At 50.6% G+C, this 21,058-nt stretch overlaps 1 protein-coding gene across 2 annotated transcripts in view; it reads left to right on the top strand.

Moving 5' to 3' along the window:
* ADCY5 (adenylate cyclase 5) overlaps nt 1–21,058 on the top strand; it is a 180,908-nt gene that overhangs the window by 145,103 nt on the left and 14,747 nt on the right. For both annotated transcript variants that reach the window (XR_007516549.1, XM_049878185.1), the window contains exons 12-17: nt 3,736–3,823; nt 9,309–9,425; nt 9,896–10,060; nt 13,521–13,696; nt 17,102–17,131; nt 18,017–18,149. Coding sequence is in view for 1 of the 2 variants with exons in the window: in XM_049878185.1 (XP_049734142.1) it covers nt 3,736–3,823; nt 9,309–9,425; nt 9,896–10,060; nt 13,521–13,696; nt 17,102–17,131; nt 18,017–18,149 (709 nt within the window). In the remaining variant the exon portion in view is untranslated. The remainder of the gene's footprint in view (nt 1–3,735; nt 3,824–9,308; nt 9,426–9,895; nt 10,061–13,520; nt 13,697–17,101; nt 17,132–18,016; nt 18,150–21,058) is intronic.

Below are 21,058 nucleotides of genomic sequence, written 5' to 3'. Positions count from 1 at the left end.
CTCTCATGGGGTGGGGAGGGCCTGGCCAGCAAACAGACACGGAAAGCATACATTATTCACGTAAAGATATGGTGTGTGTGTATATATATATATACATATATATGTATTGCTATGTGTATATATTAGGAAGAAAGGCCTGATGATTGACATCTGAAAATCATCCCATTGAAAACCCTGTGGATCACATGGTCCCATCTGCAACCGATCATGGGGTGGTGCGGGACCAGGCAGTGTTTTATTCTGTGGTGCATGGGGTCGCCGTGAATCGGAGGCCAGCTCGACAGCAGCTAGCAACAACGTGTATGTGTACACACACACATTTTTTTTCACATTTATCCTGCAATATTCCAAATATACAGAAAAGTAGTTAGTATAATCAATACCAGTATACCCCCTCCTAAATGTAACAAATTTTAATATTTTCCAATATTTATTTCATCTCATATTTCTGATTTTTTTAAGGCAAATTTTAGACACCAAGACATTTCATCCCTAAAAACCTCAGTATGTAACCCTGGCTTAAGGACATTTTCCTCCTTAGCCACAATACCTTATATAGTAGTCCCCCTTATCCACTGGGAATATGTTCCAAGACGCCCAGTGGATGCCTGAAACCGCGGATAGTACCAAACCTTATATATACTATGTTTTTTTCATACATACATACGGTGATAAAGTTTCATTTATAAATAAGGCACAGTAAGAAATCAACAACAATAACTAATAATAAAATAGAGGCACTTTATGGCTTCTTTTTGGCATATCTGAATTGCCAGCATCATTACTCTTGTACTTTGGGGCCATTATAAAGTAAAATGAGGGTTATGGGAACACAAGTACCGTGGACTGCAGTTGACTGTGGGTAACTGAAACCACGGGAAGCGAAACCATGGATAAGGGGGAACTACTGTACACCAAACAAAATTAACACCAATTCTCTCTGGCATCTGGTACCCAGTCCATCATCAGGCTCCCAAAATTGTCCCCAGAATGTCAGGGTCTACTCAAGATCCACTGGTTGCATTTTGTTATGTCTCATAAGTTTTACTTAATCTAGAAGAGTTCCCTCACCCCAGCACCTTTTATTTTTTATTTTGAAATCATTTTAGACTAACAGAAAAGTTGTACGGGGAGTTCCCATGTACCGTCATCCTGCTTCCTCTAATGTTAACAGTTTACATAACCACAGTACAGTCATCGAAACCAGGAAATTAATGTTGGAACATACCATTCATTGACTAATCTGCATACCTGATTCTGATTTCACCAGTTTTCCCCTAAAGCCCTTTTTCTGTTCCAGGAGCCAACCCAGGACCCCACATTGCTTTTAGTTGTTGTATCTCGTTCATCCCTTCCAGCCTGTGGCAGCCCCTCAGCCTTCCCATGTCTTTCATGACTCGGCACTTTTGATGGGCAGGGGTCAGTTAATTTGTAGATATGTCTTCATTTGGGTTTGCTCATGCTTTCTCATGATTAGATTGAGGTTATACGTTTTTGACAAGAATCCCACAGAAGCAATGTTCCGTCCTCGGCGCATCATGTCAGGAGGGGCATGACGTCAACGTGCCTTATACTCAATACCTCTTTATTTTAATGGCACTTATTGTTGAAGAGGTGCCCCTTACATTTTAACTGTTGTGACTCTGTCGTGATGCCACAGGTAAAAACCATACGCTGGCAACCAGCTCCACCCTGGGGTTGCAGCTGATGCCCGTTACCCCTGCCTGTTGTCCAGAGCCAGTGGGATCTGGGCCCTTATTGGCAAGTTGTTGTTGTTGTTGTTAGTTGCCATTAGATCAGCTCTGACTCATGGCGACCCCATGTACATCAGAACAAAACATTGCCCAGTCCTGCACCATCTTCACAAGCATTGTTGCAGCCACTGTGTATTTTGAGTGCCTTCCAACCTAGGAGGCTCATCTTCTAGCACTATACTGGACAATATTTGGTTGTGATCCATAGGGTTTTCACTGGCTAATTTTTGGAAGTAGATCACTAGGCCTTTCTTCCTAGTCTGTCTCAGTTTGGAAGCTCCTCTGAAACATGTCCACCATGGGTGGCCCTGCTGGTATTTGTAATACCAGTGGTATAGCTTCCCACGTCATAGCAACACTCAAGCCACCACAGTACGACAAACTGACAGTCAGGTGGTGCCTTATTGGCATTGAATCCCATTTTTCTGTATTGAAATGGAGCCACAGATATAAATAAGCACCCTAGACTTTGTGTCACATTGCAACTCACAGTCCCCTTAGCTTGGGAGCACCATCCTGCCTCTTGGCCATTTTTGCTTTTCTGCAGCATGGAGTGGGACTGGATTATCCCAGCAGGCCTCCAGCGGCTTCATTCCCTCTCTGTCCGCAGTCTGGGTTACGAAGGCATTGGCAGAAGTCGTCCTCTGCCTCTCCTCTCTAGGGACGCCTTAGAAGACAGGCTACTTTAAAGAGGTTTCTTTCCCTCTGAAGAGAATTCTTTTCTCTTCCTGCTTTTTGTCTAAGGCAGCGGAAGTGCTGGCTTCTGGGGAAGGCTGGAACAAAGGAGCTGTTTGAACACCACCCTAGAGGACTTCACCTGCCCTTTCAGTACTCCATTTTCCTGTAACCTGCTGACAAGGCCTGGCGCCTGAAGCCGCTCTTCCTCCCTTGAAAGAGGGAAGGAACCTCTGTGCCTCCTGCTGGCATGGAGGGGTTTGCTGTACCTCAGCCAGGCCCTGTCCTCAGGAGAGCCAGCTGCAACTGGGAGAATGAAAGTCACTCGCAGCTCTTTGTCTGCAGATTTCTGTCCATGCTGGCCCAGCTGGCTGTTAAAATCACCTGTGATTTGTCTCTGACATGAGGGGCCGGAGGAGACCCTTGCATTTTTCTTGGTGAGCAGGCAGGAGGAGGAGAGCAAAAACTCCGGAGGACCTGTTGCTGGGCCTGGCATCAGGAAGGGGACAGCATTTAGGGACCTTGCTCTTCTCAAGGGACCCATGGCCCCAGCTTCTCAGAGAGTGGCCTGCTGGCTGCTGACAAATGCATTTCTATTAACAAGCCACTTAGCAGTTTTCAGGAGCCCTGGTAACGCAGTGGTTAAGCACTCGGCTGCCAGCTAAAAGGTCAGCGGTTCGAACCCACCAGCCACTCAGAGGAAGAAAAATGTGGCAGTCTGCTTCCCTAAAGATTTATAGCCTAGGAAGCTCTACGGTGCAGTTCTGCTCTGTCCTACGGTCACTATGAGTCTGAACGGACTTGACGGCAACGGGTTTTTTGGTAGCAGCTTTCAGCCTTTGCAGTTTATCAAGCCATGGGTGACTGATTACCTGGAGGAAATAACCAGGTGACTTTTGAAATGGCTCCTTCCAAGCTAAATGAAGCTGATTTGCAGATAGCTAAGAAACAGGGAACATATTGACCTGGTGTCTCGCTGTGATCCGTTGTCTCCATTCTTGGCTGCTGCTCCCGACAGGAAGTGACAGGAGCTGGGAAGGGCAGGAACAGACTGTTACTGGAGAAAGTTCCTGAATGGTCTGCACATTCCATCTTATTAAGTCAGGAGCTAGAAAAGATTAGGCAGTGGGTTCAGGGGAAACAGAGCAACTTCTGCCTCCTTCTCAGGGGCTTGCAGAGCCCCAGGCCCCCTAGAGCTAGGAGGCTGGGCACACGGGACCCACAACGTGGATACTGTTTCTCCTCTGTCACTGTCACCTTTCAGCTGGGTCCACCCAGAATGCTTTAGCCCCCTCTCTACTTCCAGCTCCGTGTTCATGTTGAGTTTCTACCTGACCTGCTTCCTGCTGCTGATCTTGGTGGTGTTTGTGTCGGTGATCTACTCCTGTGTGAAGGTGAGTCCAGCTTACACTCTTAGCCCCCACCACTGGCTTCCTCTCCCTTCCTCCCAGCCACTGCCAGCCCCCGCCCCCCCAGGACCCCAGCAATCATGCTTGGATGGTGGGTACGTGATGCTGGGTCACAAGCCAGGCTGAGGGGGGCTGTAGTTTGTCAGTGGGAGCTTTATTTTTATCGGCTATTTTAATTAACCTTTGCAAATCTTGGCGACAAGAATATACTGTTGCTGCCTCTCTGCCCATGGCCCGGTTATCAGGTGGGGCAAAGGCACCTAGCACAAAGCCTGGCAGGAGCAGTGTTCAAGAAACATCTGCTGAAAGAATGGGTGTGGAAGAGCTCTCTTGCCACACTAGTCAGTGTTCTCAGGTCCCGGACTTTGCCCTAGAAGGGACCTTACAGAGTTTGGATTTCAAGCCCCCACCATAGAGATGAGGAACAAGGTCCCAGAGAGGCATAGTGTCGGCGTTCATCCAGGACCTGAGCACTTCTGAGTCCTTGTTCTGTGTTCTTCTCCTGAGCCTCCTCTTGGCCATGCTGTGTCCTTTGATGGAACCTGACCACAGGCTGCCCTGGTCTGCTGTAGAAATCATCTGGGTTCCCTTTTGCCTTGCCCACTAAGCCTTTCTTGCATTTCACCCTACCCCCGCCCCCGTGGTTGTAAGAATTCCCTGATTGGGGAGCTGGCCCCCAGAAAGCACCCTGTCCCTGGAGCAACAGGAGCCCTCTCTGGGCTCTGCTGGTCCTCCCTCTGCTCCTCTACAACCTTCAGCGGGAACCAGACCCCTGGGGTGGCTCAGGCCCTGCCTCCCCTCCCTACATACTCCAGAGTTAGCACTGTGTTCTCTGTCTAGAGGGACTGGATCTTTATCACCTCCAAAGAAGGAAGTTCCTTCTCCCTCACCCTCCAAACAGAGTCCTTCCTTAATCTGTTAAGCGTTTAATCACTTGAAGGCCAAGATCTTGGTGGACTGCTTGTCAGAACTGAAAGGGACCCTAGGGATCACCTGATGTGGCTCAGCACTCCCCTTGAGCAGGTGTAGAAGTGGTTGCCCAGAGGTGCAGGGCCGGCAGAGGTCACTCAGCAAATCTGTGTGAGAAGCACAAGTTGAGCTGTGTACTTAGTGGGTTGCTACACCGCATAGTAGGGTTAATCTCAGCTCCCTGCCTCTTCCCCAATGTGGAGGCCACGCCTCCCCTGCCCCCTGTTCAGTCCCCTCCTGCCTTTCCTGGTCCAGTCTCCTTGGAGCCCTTGCCTGTGTCAGGACCCCTCTGCCCCCCAGCTTTTTTTTCTGAAGGGACAGTTCCACTTTCTTCATCCCATGGGTCCTATAAAAGCCTCTTAAGAGTTCTTTTGCTGAACTCCAAAAGGAACCCTTTCTTTTAAGTTATTTTATCGAGGTAAATATATATATAACAAAACACTTGACAATTCAGCAGTTTTCACATGTGTAATTAAGTGGCATTGGTTACGTTCATCAAGTTGTGCCAGCATCACCATTATCCATTTCCAAACTATTCCACCACCACGAGCGGAAACTCAGTGCCTGAGCTAAGACACGTCTTCCTCTGGGGACCATTATTAAACTCGGGTCTCCATACATTTGTCTGTTTTATGTCAGTGGCATCATGCCATGTTTGTCCAAAAGGAATCTTTCTGTTAACTAAGTTATGAACTGAGGCAAAAATCATTATTGGTTTTCTTCGTTGGTTTGTTTCTGGCTCATAATTAGCGTATTCAAATCAGAATCAAAGTTACATGTCATTATCTTAGTTTCCCAACGCTACTAAAACAGAAATACCACAAGTAGGTGGCTTTAACACAGGGAAGTTTCACACTTCAGGAAGCTAGAAGTCTGAATTCAGGGCGCTGGCTCTAGGGGAAGGCTTTTACTCTCTCTGTGGGCTCTGGGGGAAGGTCCTTGTCTCTTTTCAGCTTCTGTTTCTTGGCTCCTCAGTGATCTTCACGTGAAATGGCATGTATCTTTCCCCTTCTCCACTTGCTTAATCTGCTCTTCTATATCTCAAAAGGTATTGATTTAAGACACACCCTACACAAATGCTGCGTCATTAACACAACAAAGAAAACCCATTCCTAAATGGGATTATAACCATTATACCCGTTTGCCATCAAGTCAATTCCAACTCATAGCAACTCTATAGAACAGAGTAGAACTGCCACATAGGGTTTCCAAGGAGCGGCTGGTGGATTTGAACTGCCGACCTTTTAGTTAGCAGCCAAGCTCTTAACCACTGTAGTTAAGAGTCCATAGCAGTCATCTACACTTCTTTAACTAGAACCTCGATTTTTCTTTTTTCCCTGTTAGCTGGAGTATACTGTAAGACTGGACTTCACCAGCTTCATTCTGTTTGAGTTCCTTGATTTGAGTGTGTATCTGGTGGTGGGATGGGAGGAGGGTGGGACCAGCACTCACCATTGTGAGTTAGTGGTACTCTGTCTAGGGAATTCTTTTTTCTACTGTTCAAGGTTATTTATGAAAATCCTTCCTTTCCTGTCTCCTTGTATATTACTGAATCTATTTTGTTATCAATGTCAAGTTCCATATACTTATTCTTAATTCCTTTATCTAACCCAGTGGATTTTTCAAACTCTGTTTTGAGGAGGCCTCGAGTCCTCAAGGGGAGGCTGGTGGATGGAGCACCCCCTTCCTCCTCTCACCCCCAGTGCACAGAAACACTGCTCCCCCCACATACACCTTTCAACCAGGAAAGCCTGCTTCCATCTCACAGGTGCAGGGCTTCAGTAAAGAATTTGTTTAGAAAACAAGTGCTTTGTGACTTACAAAGCCTGGATCTGAGCCAGGAGTTGACATGTCGAATAGACTGTAATACTCGTCCTGGGGTCTTTGCTTCACCTTCCCTCCCAACCTCTCATAAACCATCTCCTACTGTCTGGACAGTAGAGCCCCACCTGAAAAGCTGATTGTAGTATGAATGCATCTTCTGTTTAATTCTTTCCTCCTTCATTTGTAGATTAAACTGTTTGTGCACTAAGACGTGAAAGAGATAATTCTACTTTTTTGGCTTTTCTACAGCAGGGAGTATTAACCTGCTCTTTTTCCAAGGGCTAGACATTGGCCTGTCCCTGGACATGGGCTAGTGAGCACCCCTGACACTGACTAAAAGTGGATTGGCTATAAGTTTATTTTACCATCTTTCCCAGTATTGGCACGAAGCTGACTAAACTTCACATAGTTTCCAGGGTTGTTCTGTTTTCCCTCTGGAAAGATTTGCCCTTTACCAGAACTGAAGTTTTTCATCTTACTCCCACAGTTTCCCTGAAATCACGGCTAGTTTCTTTCCCATGAGATACAGCATAATGACCCTGAGGTACAGGTTCTACTGATCCAAACACGGGCAGTTCTGTCAGGCGCAATTTCTTTCCCTATTTTATTTACTTTTCCATTTTCCCAAGACAACTTGGACTTACATCCTTATATTGTTCATGTTTTAACCTTCTGGAAGACAGAAAAGTAAAGAAGACAATGGGAAATGTAGACTGAATTACCTGTCTTTCCTGTCTGTTAAGGAGCTGAGTTTCCCCTGGTCCTTTCAGTCCGCTAGGTGGGAAGGTTTTTCCCTTCTTACTAAGTGCCCTGACTACTTTTTTATGTTGGGTCTGTCCCGCCTTTTCCTGACAGAGCTTGATCCAGTTCACACACATCCCTGGGCTTCGCACTGAGGCCAATTTGGTGCTTTGGTCTCTATCTTGTCCCGAAGCTCCAGTCTCACTTCTCCTCAGAGCCCTCAGCTACCTCCTGGAGCCCCAACTGTCTCTTGGAGGCATTGCCTTAAGTGACCATTCTCCTGAGTACCTCCTCCTGGTGCCCTGTTCTGGGGACATTGTCTGAGAATGCAAGCCTGTCCATCTGCACACATCGTTCCTCCTTCCCTTGGCACCCTTGATGACGTGGGCCCCCCAGAACTGCGTTTCTAACAGAAGGCCAAGTTAAACACCCCCAGCCCCATTATGCTGTATCCTAGTTCAGTGCTGCTGTAACACAAACACCACAAGTGGGTGACTTTAAGGAACAAAATTTATTTTCTCACAGTTTTGGAGGCTAAGAGTCCAAATCGGCCCATGTCGATTCTTTCCTCAGGGGTATCCTGTAGCACACAAAACAGTCTCCCTTCCGAGAGGGTTACACAGTGGTCATCCTGTGTCCCCTTGACTCAGTTGTCGATGTGACCAGTTACAGAAACTCTGTGTCGGGAGATGGGTAAACTTTGCAGTCTGGGACACTCAACAGGAATCTGCAGGGATTCTCAGGGCTCATGGAGAACTGCCTCTCCCAACACTCAGCTTTGGGGAGGAGAGGGCAGCTTTGGGAGGAGGCCTTTGTCGACCTCACTCTGCATGAAACTTGGGGCTGCCTCAAGGCACCAAAAGCCCTACAAATAGGATACCTTCAGAGAGAGGACATGACTTGCTCTGAGTCACACAGCAAAAGTCAACCCTACAATCCAGGCCTCCTGGCTGCTCGTCCAGTGCTCTTTCCACCAGTTGCTCTGCCCTTGAAGATTTCCATACTGCACCAGGCATGTTTCAGCAGACAGGCCTCGCCAAGAGGTGCTAAGGCGGGCAGGGTGGGGGAACCCTGGATCCCTTACTTTGCTTCTTCTTGCCTACCAACTTCTTTTTTAGCCTAGGTTGCTTGGCAGATGAGGTAGACAAGGCTAGCTGCGTCAGATTTGGTGGCAGAAATGGAACTTGCAGCCTGATCGTTTAATTACCAAAACTGCAGTGGGTCTTTGAATGGATATAGGGTATATCTAGTTGAAGAAAATAGAGAAAGGGTTGGGTGACGGAAGTAGGGTTCCGTGGAGCTTCCCACTGAAAGATAAGTTCTCTTAGCTCACTTGTCCTGGGCCTTTCGCCTTCCTGCTTAACGAGGCTCTGTGCTCCCATGAACCCATCCCTTCCTCCGCACACCAGGTCCTCATACCCACGGCTCCCAACTTCTTCCAAGAAGCCCTCCCAGCCCCACTAGAAAAATTCTGGGTCCCTCCATGACTCCTCACCTCCCATCAACCACCCGCTGCCTGATTGTAACTCAGTGCTCTTTCCCCCAAGGCCCAGAACTCACACCACAGGTAAATGTTCCTTTTCATCTGCTTCCCTGTTGGGGTCCAGATAGCGTCTTTCCTTCCCTGCTGCCTCTCCCACCTGTGAGCTCCCCAGGTAGACCCATTCCTGGCCAGCTGCAGATGCATGCTGTTGTTGGTCTGGAAGTGATGATGCCATGGTGCTGCCTGGAGCCTCCCACATTGGGAGGGGGGATGTTGGTTATACTAGAGAATAGGAAGAGAGGGTTATACTAGAGACAGGAAGACCCTGGATTATACTAGAGAGAGACAAAGGTAGCGGAGGGGGTGGTTCCACTGAGCTCTTGTGGTGCTCTGTGGTGTCCTCACACTCAGTTCTATTACGTCTCTCTCTCTCTATCCTTCTCCCCTGGACAGCTCTTCCCAGCCCCACTGCAGACCCTCTCCAGGAAGATTGTGCGGTCCAAGATGAACAGCACCCTGGTCGGGGTGTTCACCATCACCCTGGTGTTCCTGTCAGCTTTTGTCAACATGGTGAGTGGCTCTACCTCCTCTTAGCACTGCCCCAGCCCCATTGGGTCCAGTCCTTCTGAGCCTTGGTTAGAAGGAGATTTCTCCCAGACCTTGGAGTTCTCCCTTCCTGGAAATTCTTCCTCGTGTCTGCTGATGCCCAGGTCTGGCATTAGATTGGACTCTTCAGTGTCTCACACAGGCTTTTAGTTCCTCCTTCTCGAGGAGGTGGCCCAGCCTGAAAGGGCTCAGGGGAAGTCCCCAAGGAGGTTCAAGTGCCCGACCTTGGCAGACGCACCAGTCACACCCTCCTTCCACCCAGGGTGGCTGGGCAGCCTCCCTCAGCCTCTTCCAGGCCTCTTCTTTTGTCTGCATCAGTGTGAGGCTGTCCCTGAGACAAAGGGTCAACATAACCCTGCTGCCCTGTGGGGATGGGCTGCCCTGGCCTGGCCCTGGTGCTGACCTCTCCTCACTGCCCTCCTCCCTGGCCCCAGTTCATGTGCAACTCCAAGGACCTGTTCAGCTGCCTGGGCGACGAGCACAACGTCAGTGTGAGCCAGATCAACGCGTGCCACGTGGTGGAGTCAGCCTTCAACTACAGCCTAGGCGAGGAGCAGGGCTTCTGCGGCAGCCCCTGGCCCAACTGCAACTTCCCCGAGGTACCTGGGCAGGGATGGGCTGACAGTGCAGATGGACACCCTCTTGCCCACGGCTGAGGCTCACCCACCCCCCACTCTTCCCTGGGCTACCCTGACACACTGAGGGGCAACTCACGGGCCCACGAGCTCACTACCATTCCAGACCCTATTCCTCCAATCTTCTCACTCGCATGCAAAACATTATGGGAAATGAGAACAAGGCCCAGCCTCCTCAATATAATAATAAAATAATAATAATATAGCTATTGTTTATATACTGCTTACCATGTGCCAAGCACTGTACTGAGTGCTTTCCATATATTTACTCATTTAACTCTCAGAACAACCCCATGACATAGGTATTGTTATTATCTCCTTTATACAGATGAAGAAGTAGGCACAGAGAGGTTAAGTAACTTGCCCGAGGTCACACAGCAGCAGAGCCAGAGCTCACACCCAGGTCATCTGGGCCCAGAGGCAGTCTTAACCCAGGCAAAGCTGTTCCTGGACCCTCAGCTTCTGCAGCAGCACCCTGCTTGGGTGCCTCTAGAGAACCTGCCTGTGTCCCCCAGGGCTGTAGGGTCAGAGAAAAGGGAGCAAAGGGGACCCAGCCCCAAATCAGCACTACCGTAAAGGTCACCTGTTTATAAAGTGTGTAAGTCAGTCGTTTTTAGTATATTCACAGGGTATGTACCCATCACCATCATCTAATTGTATTAGATTTTCATCTCTCCAAAAAGAAACCTCGTACTTACAGACTTTTGGGTTTAAAAAATAACGCCCAGGACCCTTAATTGGAGAAGGGTATGTTTTAAACACCTGTGGTATGCAAAGGGCTTCATTCATGTTGCTGTGTGTCCTGGGGAGCAGTAGGGCCCGGCTTCCCACCCAGGGCATCTGCTCCATGCTGCTGGCTCTTCCCACACCCCCAGGTCCCTGCGCCCCGGCAGCCCAGCAGAGGCGTAACTACACCATGGCTGATACAGCACCGGCCCTGGGCGTGTGGCACTACTGTTGTTGTACGCCGTCAAGTCGATTCCGACCATAGTGACCCTATACAACAGAGTAGAACTACCCCATAGGGTTTCCAAGGAGCAGCTGGTGGATTTGAACTGCTCACCTTTTGGTTAGCAACCATAGCACTTAACCACTGCACCACCAGGGCTCCATGTGGCGCCACTGAGCAGTTTCTATTAATCCAGTACAGCCAGTGGTATACTGACAGAAAATGGCGCCTATGACGAGCACTGAAATTGAGTCATGTCCAAACATCTGACACCCCTCTTTTAGATAGCTTTACCATAATATCAGCTCAAAAATACAAGTCAAGCTTGTTAATCTTTCAATTAACATATTACTGTGCTTGAGGAAGGATGTTGGGCCGGACCAGGTTAATAGAGACTTCTCAGTGGCGCATGGCAATGCCCTAGATACACCACTGCCCCTGTGACAGTCTTACCCGGATGGGGGAGTGTCTGTTGATGGGTAAATGTCTGGGGGCTCAGGTGAAACCCATAGATGGTGGCAGTCTCCGGGTATGTGTGCCCTTTCCGGGGAGAGGGCCTATGCTTTCGTACAATTCCCAAAGAGCCCATGGCCCACAGCAAGGGTCAGGACTTCAGTCGTGGGGTACCGTGGACAGCCACAGCACTGGCTTCCTGCCCCCTCCCCTGGGAGGAACCCCATCCGTCTCCCTGTTATAGAGAGAGCTCAGTGGGCAGCAGGGCTCCCCTGCTTCTCACTAACAAGTGCTTCTCCTCCTGCCTGTCCCTGGGGTCCCCTCTCCTCCAGGCGACCGAGCTCCACAGACAACCTGAGCAGCAGGTCCCTAGCCTTCCACACACCCACCCACCACTCCCCAGGCTCTGTTTCCTCTCACATCTGACCAAAAGCCCACAAGAGTGGCTCCTGAAGCCTGTTTGCTGAAAAGCAGAGGCAGTTTTTGCCCCCGGTGGTCACTCCACAGAAGAATCTGAGGAGTGCATTGAGGGGAGGTGGAATGGCAGAGCCTATTCTGGCTCCCCATTTTCTAGGTGGTTGGTCCCAGCCTTCGGCCTTCATCAGGCCAGCCACTGCCAGGCCCCTGAGCTCTTGAGCTGGCCCAGCACCCCCTTGTGTTGTTCCTGTTTCAGCAGCTCTTCTCAGACCCTGAGCCCCTGGGGACCCCAGCATTAAGCCTTCACCTGCTGGTTGTCTGGGCCCAGGATCTGAATGGGGATCCAGGTAGCTCCCAGAGTCCCCTCCCCATCTCCCAAGGACAAGTAGCTGGGGACCTGGGGCTGAATTAAGTGAGCCCACCTCCCTGTTTTCTCCTCTGCCTTGCTGCTAATGGTGACTTGAGGCTGCTCCTCAATCCCCATCCAATCACCAGGAGCCCCTTGGGCAGTCCCTGTCTTGGCCCCTAAGGGCCTAGGGAGGCAGAAGGTTCAACCATGCCACCTCCCCTCCCTGCCCACTGCTGGCATCATTTGGCCCCTAGCCCAAGGCAGAGGCAGTGAATAATAAGATGCCCAGTGCCTGATTCAGAAATGATAAGTGCTAAATTTAAAAGAAAAGACAAAATAATAGAGCCTGACGTGTCTAGGATTAATGTCAGAAGATGACAGCATGGAAGGGGACCACTGAGATCACCTAGTCTGGCCCCTCAGTTGTCTGAGGAGGGAATTAAGGCTAGAGACCAGAGGGGACGCCTCCAACATAGATGGTACAGGGCCAGAACCCCTCATCTGAAATCTTTGAGGCTGGATACATTATGGACTTCAGAATTTTCGCATTTTAAAGTGACCTCACACTCCCAGTGGAGCCTGAGGCAGCACCTGATAAGGAAACACAATAATATTTCTGCAGCAAAATGTATAGAGTCACAGGGAGCAGGACAAAGAAGGCTGATGGGTCCCATCACTTAGGACAGGTGTTGCCGCTAAACAAAGTCAACTCAGGTGGCGCCACCACGTGAGTTAAGGAAACGCTTTTCAGCTTTTCAGGTTTCAGAATTGCAGATCAGAGCCTGGGGACTTTTGCACCCCAAAGTGATTGAGGGTGCCAGGTACTGCGCCCAGTGGCTTTATCTTACGTAATTGTCACAGTGAGCCCTTGAGATGGGGACTGTTATTGCCATTTTGCAGGTGGGGAAACTGAGGCTTAGAGAGGCTGTGTAAAGAGCCCAAGTCACACAACTAGTCCATAGTGGACCAGGGGTGAAACCCAGGTCTGCCTGAGCCTGGAGCCCGGTGCTAACCATGGGCGTATACTGCCGGGTCCTGGCCAAACTCAGACTGGAGCCCTGTCTCCTGGTTCCCAACCAGGGCTCTCCACATGTCATCATATCTGTTGGCAAGTTGGCATCAGCAGAGGCAACCCTGGGCCCCTCAGCAGCCCAGTGTCCTACCTGCACCTGAGACCCTCTCAGGGTGGAAGGATGCTGGGGTGGGCGGGGCCTGGGGAGGGGCCTGGGAGCTGACACCACCTCCTTTCTCCGCAGTACTTCACCTACAGCGTGGTGCTCAGCATGCTGGCCTGCTCCGTGTTCCTGCAGATGAGCTGCATCGGGAAGCTGGTGCTCATGCTCGCCATCGAGCTCATCTACGTGCTCGTCGTCGAGGTGCCTGGCGTCACGCTGTTTGACAATGCGGACCTGCTGGTCACCGCCAACGCCATGTACGCGGCACCTCCCTCACGCCTCCGGCCACTGAGTCTTGGGCACCTCGGGAAGGTGGAAGGGCGGGAGGCTCCTGGTCCTGAGGTTGCAGCGGACTTGGGAGGGGAGTGTCCTTTTCCTCCCCAGCTCTGAGCAATGCTGTGCTCTGACATCCCCAGGCCCGGCAGTGTCTGGTTCCTTTCCCTCCGTCCTTCCTTTCCCCTGTGGTGGGAGTGGCCACAGGGCAGGAGGGACTCCGGACAGCCGGTCCTCACGGCCCTCTGCCTCCAGTTTCCTACTGGCTCCTGACCTCTGGCCTCAGTGAGTTATCCCTTACTTGTCAGAGCAGCCTCTGAGGGGCTATTTGCACCTAATTCCAACTGCCTGTAGCAACTCAGGCCCAGAGAGAGGGGTCGAGTTCAACAGAGCTGAATGGCAGGTGGGAGGGCTGAGAGCAATGAAACAACCTCTGTGGACTGCGAGCTCTGTGTCCTGCCTCGAACCAGGCACTTTACATACAGTATTCTTTTTCCCTGTTCATCCTCACAGCAACCCAGCGGAGTAGGCAGGGCTGCCACAGAAGGCTCGCTAGTCTGTGCACTGCTCAAAGGGGATGGTGCACAAGGGCTCCTGGTCCTGGTGACGAGAGGGACCTGAACTCCACCAGGCTGTGTCTGCCAGTGAAGGGGCACTTTTTCCGTACAAAGAGGCAGAGCAGTCTCCTCACAAGCCTGTGCCTGCGGAGCTACCTCTGCCCAGGAAGCCTTCTTCTAATTCACGCCAAGCCACCGGATAGCAGCATCCGTGGGTCTCCACTCGACCCCAAAACACTGAGGCTCAGAGAGAGGATAGGTCACACAGCCAGGAGGCAGCGGGCGTGCGGGTGCAATCTGGGCTGTCAGATTTCCAAAGGAGGTGGCTCGGGAGAGGAAGGAGCTCTGGCTTTGAGCTGAGTTGAGTTTGAGTGTCAGCCTGGTTCACACCTGTGGTTATCTTTCTGAACCTCACTGTGTTTCCTAGTAAGATGGGAATAACAGGTCTCATAGTAGGAAGTGCTTATAAGCATCTGATATGAAGTACCCTTTTCTTCCAATCACCACTGCCCCGCGCACATGCACGAGACACACACCAGGTGGAGTGAAGGCGCTCAGTCAGATTCCAGGAGGGCCTGGCAGTGGCGTGAGCTGTGGGCCGGTGACTGGGGAGGCTGCCACAGAGAGCGGTGCCGGCTGCAGCCCCTCTGGAGGGGGTCCGGGGCTTTCTATCCTAGATCGGGTCTAGGGTGGTGAATTTTTTTTTAATTATTATTTTATTCTGGTAAAATATATATAGCATAAAATTTGCCATTTTGACCATTGTCAAGTGTGCAATGCAGTGACATTATTTACGTTCAGTTGTCGTGCGGCCTTCACCACCATCTGTTTCCAACACTTTTTCATCACCCTAAGGAGAAACTTGTCCCCATTAAGCAATAACTCCTAGCCTTCCTCCCCCCAGCCTCCGGTAACCCCTAGACTCCTTTCTGTCTTTATGCATTTGCCTACTCTAGGTATTTCATATAACCCGGAAAAAACCCATTGCCGTGGAGTTGATTCGGACTCATAGCGACCCTGTGGGATACAGTAGAACTGCCCCATAGAGTTTCCAAGGCTGATGGATTTGAACTGCCAACCTTCTGGTTAGCAACCAAGCTCTTTAACCATTGTGCCACCAGGGCTTCCTTTCACATAAGTGGAATAATACACTATTTGTCCTTCTGTGTCTGGCTTATTTCACTCACCGTAATGTTTTCCAGTTTCGTCCATGTCATAGCATGCATCAGGACCTTGCTTCCCCTTATGGCTGAGTAATATTCCGTTGATTGTATCACATTTTGTTGCTCCATTCATCTGTTGATGGGCACTCAGGTTGTTTCCACCTGTTGGCTGTTGGATTGGTGAATTTTGCCTTCTCTTTCTGACTGCTCCTCCCACCCCCAGCCTGTCCTCTCCCACTTTCTAATTTGGCTGCAAAGAATGGAGCTCGTTTGTGGGCTGGGAGACCCTGGTTTGGGTCTAGAGCAGTGCTGTCTGATGGATATATAATGCAAGTCACATGTGTAATTTCACACATTCTAGAAGCCTGAGCAGAGGTAGCTCCGCAGGCACAGGCTTGTGAGGAGATTGTCCTGCCTCTTTGTGAGGAAAAGGTGCCCCTTCACTGGCAGACACAGTCTGGTGGAACTCAGCTCCCTCTCGTCACCAGGATCAGGAGCCGTTGTGCACCATCCCCTCCCCTTTGAGCAGTGCACAGACTAGCCAGCCTTCTGTGGCGGCCCTGCCTACTCCGCTGGGTTGCTGTGAGGATGAATGAGGAAAAGGAATAATGCATGTCAAGGTGCCTGGCTCAAGGCAGGACATAGGCCCAATTAATTTTAATGTGATCTAACCAGTATATCTAAAATATTATTTTAACATGAAATCAATACCAGAATTTTTCATGAGATATTTTATGTCTCTGGTGTAAGAAGCACCCCTTTACCATTCATCATTTTTCACACTAATTCTTCAAAACCTGGTGTGTAATTTATACTGACAGCGCATCTCAGTTAGGATGGACTGCATTTCACAGGCTCAATGGCCACATGTGACTAGTGGCCACCATGCTGGACGGCACAGACTAGTGTTTCTCACTTCCTGTTGCTGGCATTAGAGAGCAGGGCAGGGGCAGGCCCAGGGGGTGTACCCAGAGTCCCTGGGGGATTTGTGGTCACGGTGACCAGATGCTGGCCAGGGCTGGGGCTGCCTGTGAGCCTCCCGTTCTTCCCTGAAAACAGCTGAAAGTCCACAGACTTGGGGGCGGAGGAGAGAGGGAAGAACAACAGCAGTGGGGGCAGCAGACAGGGCGGAGGCAGCAGAGCGGGGAGGGGTAGTAGAAGAGGATGGGAGGCAACAGAGCCGGGTGTGGAGGGTATTGGAGCAGGGCAGCGGGTAGCAGAGTGGGGCATGGAGGGCAGGAGAGTGGGGCAGGGGACATCAGAGCAGGGCAGGGGGCATCAGAGGGGGCGGGGGACATCAGAGCAGGGGAGGGGCATCAGAGAGGGGCAGGGGCATCAGAGCAGGGGAGGGGGCATCAGAGGGGGCGGGGGACATCAGCAGGGAAGGGGGCATCAGAGAGGGGCAGGGAAAATCAGAGCAGGGTGTAGGGGGCATCAGAATGGGGCAGGGGGCATCAGAGCAGGGCAGAGGGCAGCAGAGCATGTGGGGGACAGTAAAGCAGAGCGTGGGGGACAGGAGAGCAGATGTGGGGGGCAGCAGTGGGGCATGGAGGCAGCAGAGTGGGGTGTCAGGTGGGCAGCAGAGTGGGGCGTGAGGCAGTGAGGGGCTCGGAGGCTGACTTGTACAGAAAAGTGGCTCTGAACAGCCTTCTCAACCTTCTGTTCACAGAGATCTGAACAACAACGGGACCTCCCAGTGGTGAGTTGACGCTCTTCCTCCAAGTTCCATGTACCGCCCTCCCTGCCCTCAGCATGGAGCAGCCAGAGCCCAGGTGGGGAGGGGGCCTTTGTGACAACGTGGCAGTGAAGGAGGAGGCTGGAGCAGGCAAGGAGACCCTCCCCTCCCGGGGTACCATTGGGTCCTAGTTGGGGAAAATAGGCTTCTTTTCTTTTCTAATCATCACCACCCCAAGATGATCCATGGGCTTGGGATGCAGGGCTGCTGCCTGGGCAGGAGCTTACGAGACAGCATCCAAGGGTTTGGGGCTCTTTTCTGGTGCAGGGCTCAGGATTCAGAATGGCTGCTTTTATTAAGAGTATTTATTAATAATGGCAACAGAAATATAGTTAGACAATAACAGCTACCATTTTCGGAGGCCTGTTGTTTGTTGGGTATCGTGCTGAGCACTTTGTACACAGCATTTTTAATTCTTCCCATGATCTTAGGATGTGGGTGTTGTTATTCCATTTCACAGACAAGGAAACTAAGGTTCAGAGAGGTTAAGAGACTTGCCCAAGTTTGCCCAGTGACAGGGTCAGTATGGCTTGCCTGGCACCTATTACTGTGCCCTCTACCGCTGTCTTGTCCATTGAGAAAGACCTGGGGTGTGCACGCTGCCTTTTAGGAGGGCCACATTTGTCCCCTGATGTGACCATCAGGGAGATTATACAGGTGTGGGCAGGGGCTGAGATGGGCCACCAGCCAGGAGGGCTTCCTGGAGGAGGCATACCTCAGGCAAATTTTGAGCAGGAGGGTAAGGAGAGGAAGCTATACTGGGAGAGAGAAGAAAGGCTTGGTTGGGTTGGATACTTGGGGGCTGACCTGAGGTGCCAGGGCAGTCTCAGATCTGCTTCCCACTTGTAGCCCTGAGCACGCGACCAAGGTGGCGCTGAAGGTGGTGACCCCCATCATCATCTCAGTCTTCGTGCTGGCCCTGTACCTGCACGCTCAGCAGGTGGAGTCCACTGCTCGCCTGGACTTCCTCTGGAAACTGCAGGTGGGTGGCCTTGGGGCTGGAACTGGGGTAGGGGAGGGACCCACACTTCACGGCACCCAGGAGAGAGCAAGCGAGCTCTTCTGCCTGGGTTGGGTGGGCTTTAGTCCCAGGTGCCCTGCTCAGGCCTCATTCGAGCCGACTGGGGCCCCGTTTCCCAGAGTATCTGCTCTTGCTCTCTGGAACTAAGAGGCGAAACCCCAGAAGCCGTTCCAGACAAGCCCATACTTAACAATCCTGGGACTTAGATGGGCCTGGAAAAAAAAAAAAAACATTACTGTCAATTACACCTCACAGTGATCCATCCTATAGGACAGATAGAACTGCCCTGTAGGGTTTCCAAAGAGTGGCTGGTGGATTCGAACCGCCGACCTTTTGATTAGCAGCCTGAGCTCTTACCCACTGTGTCACCAGGGCTCCTTGATGGGCCCAGGAGTTATATATATGCGTATATATATATTTTTTTCAGAAAATAAAATTTTAATTTACTTTTACAGATACATCACATTTTGATGCAATTATGGTACAATTCTGATTACCAGGAGGTATACTTTTTAAGTCAGCAAATGCTGAGTGCTTGTGTGTGTTGACAAGCAGGGCCATGTGGTGGGCACGGGTTGGGGGAGGAAGAACGGCAGGAGGTGAGAAGTGAGGGTGACAGTAACGGTGTGCAGAGACCTTGGGGGCAGGAACTTTGCACAGGTGGCGGGAGCTGACACCAAGGCCTTCTGAGCAGAGCTTGATGTGACCAGAACTGGGCTTGGAGACTCCTCAGGATGGAATGAATCACCATCAAAGACTGTCCACAGGAAGCCCTGCCAGGCGGCTGTGCCCTGGCCTTGGTGCAAGGTGCCCAGGGGCAGGGCAGTGGCAGAGGCGATGGGTGCCTCGAGGTGGGCAGCTGGGGATCTATGCTGGGTGGAGACAGTAGAGGCTATAGCCTGCCCACCAGGCCATGTGCCCTGGGCCTATTGTGTCCACCTTGAGGAAGACCTGCCTGTGGGCCCACACATAGGGTGCTCCATGTAGCACCACCCCCTTGGTTACCTGCTGGACCACCTCAGAAGATCCAGGAGAAATCACTGACTCTTTTTATTGGAGAATGATACTTAGCACCCAAGGGCACTTGGGATGAGAAACCCGGGTCTTAGATGTGGGCTGGCCTGCAGGGTCCACACCTTTTATTCCAGGCCAACCACAGTGGTTAAGAGCTTGGCTGCTAACCAAAAGGTCAGCAGTTCAAATCCACCAGCCCGGGCCTTGAAAACTCTAAGGGGCAGTTCTACTCTGTCCTATAGTGTGGCTATGAGTTGGAATCCACTTGACAGCAGTGGGTTTTGGAACCCCTTGCAAGGTGTAGTTTACCCTGGACTCTTGGCCTCTCTTGGCCAGGTCCCTACCTCCAAACCATTTCTTCAGCTCATCTGCAACTTGCTTAGACCTCCTCCATTGGAATTTCTTATTAACTTTGAGGTTGAAGTCTTCAGCCTAAGGCAAGAGGGCCTGGGCTTTTTACTGGATGCCCAGTGAAGATGGGCCATCTGGTCATCTCTCTGTTCTGGGCTTTCATGGAGTCTGGGAGGGCTTGAGCTCTGAAGCGTTCAGTCGGGGGTGCCCTGAGGTTGGGGGGACCAGGGAGATTGCCACATGCTTTCCATATGGAATTCCTCTCACAAATCCCTCTTTATTTGTATTTTTTTTAAATAAACCCACAGAAAAGTTACAAGAACAGTGTCTTAGGTATCTAGTTCTGCTATAACAAATACTACAAGTGGGTGACTTTAACAGAAATGTATTTTCTTACAGTTCAGGAAGCTAGACATTTGAGTTTAGGGCACTGGCTCTAGGGAAAGGCTTTCTCTCTCTGTGGGCTCTGGGGGAAGGTCCTTGTCTCTTCTCAGCTTCTGTTTTTTGGTTCCTTGGCAATCTTCATGTGGCGTGGCAGCTATCTTCTCCCATCTCTGCTTGCTTGCTTGCTTAATCTGCTCTTTCATGAGCAGATTCAAGAGAATGACTTAAAACACACCCTATATTAATACTGCCCCATTAATGTAACAAAGAAAACCCATTCTCAGATGGGATTGTAACCACCAGTATAGGAGTTAGAATTTAAAACATGCATTTTTGGGGGGGGGGCGGGGGTGGGGACACAGTTCACTCCATAACAAACAATATAAAGAACTACAGCAGTCCTTTCACCCAGATTATCCACCTTTTAACATTTTTCCACATTTGCTCTGTCACTCTGTCTCTCCACATATATTTTTTGACATGATGCCCTTTCACCTCTAAATCCTCCAATGTTTACCTTCAAAAGCAAGGCCACCGCTTAGATCACCCCCACACAACCTCCAAGTCAGGAAATCGACATTGGACAACACTGCTATCCAGCCTATAGACCCCGTTCAGATGTTGACAGCTATCCCAGTTCTGGTCCAGACTTTTCAGGAGTACTCTTTGCATTTAGCTGTCGTGTCTCATCTGTCTTTTCAGTCTGGAACAGTTCCTCAGTCTTTCCGTGTCTCTCATGTCCTTAACGATCTTAAAGGTCATTATTCTGTGACCCTCATCCCGTCTCCATTCGATGTTTCCCACATCCAGACTCTGGCCATGCCTTCTTGGAGGAAAAGCAGGGAAATAATGCTGTGCACCTCTCAGTATACCACTCTCACTGGGAGGTTGCACCGTGCTTACCGGGTTGACACCATCCCACCACTGGCGCCAGTAACATCAATCACCTGGTTAAGTAGGCATCTTCCAGATTTTTCCACTGTCATGTCACCATTTCCCCCTTTTCTCTGATTAGCATTTTGTGGAAAGACATTCCTGTATCACCCAATATCCTGGATCTTCAAGAAACTTGCACCCACCAACAAGCATCCTTTGATGACTCCTGCCTGTATCAACTCCCA

Source organism: Elephas maximus, chromosome 1, assembly GCF_024166365.1.
Source record: "Elephas maximus indicus isolate mEleMax1 chromosome 1, mEleMax1 primary haplotype, whole genome shotgun sequence".
Taxonomy (NCBI): Eukaryota; Metazoa; Chordata; class Mammalia; order Proboscidea; family Elephantidae; genus Elephas; species Elephas maximus.
Note: the sequence above shows the minus strand (reverse complement) of the source record. Positions and strands in the feature narration are given on the sequence as shown.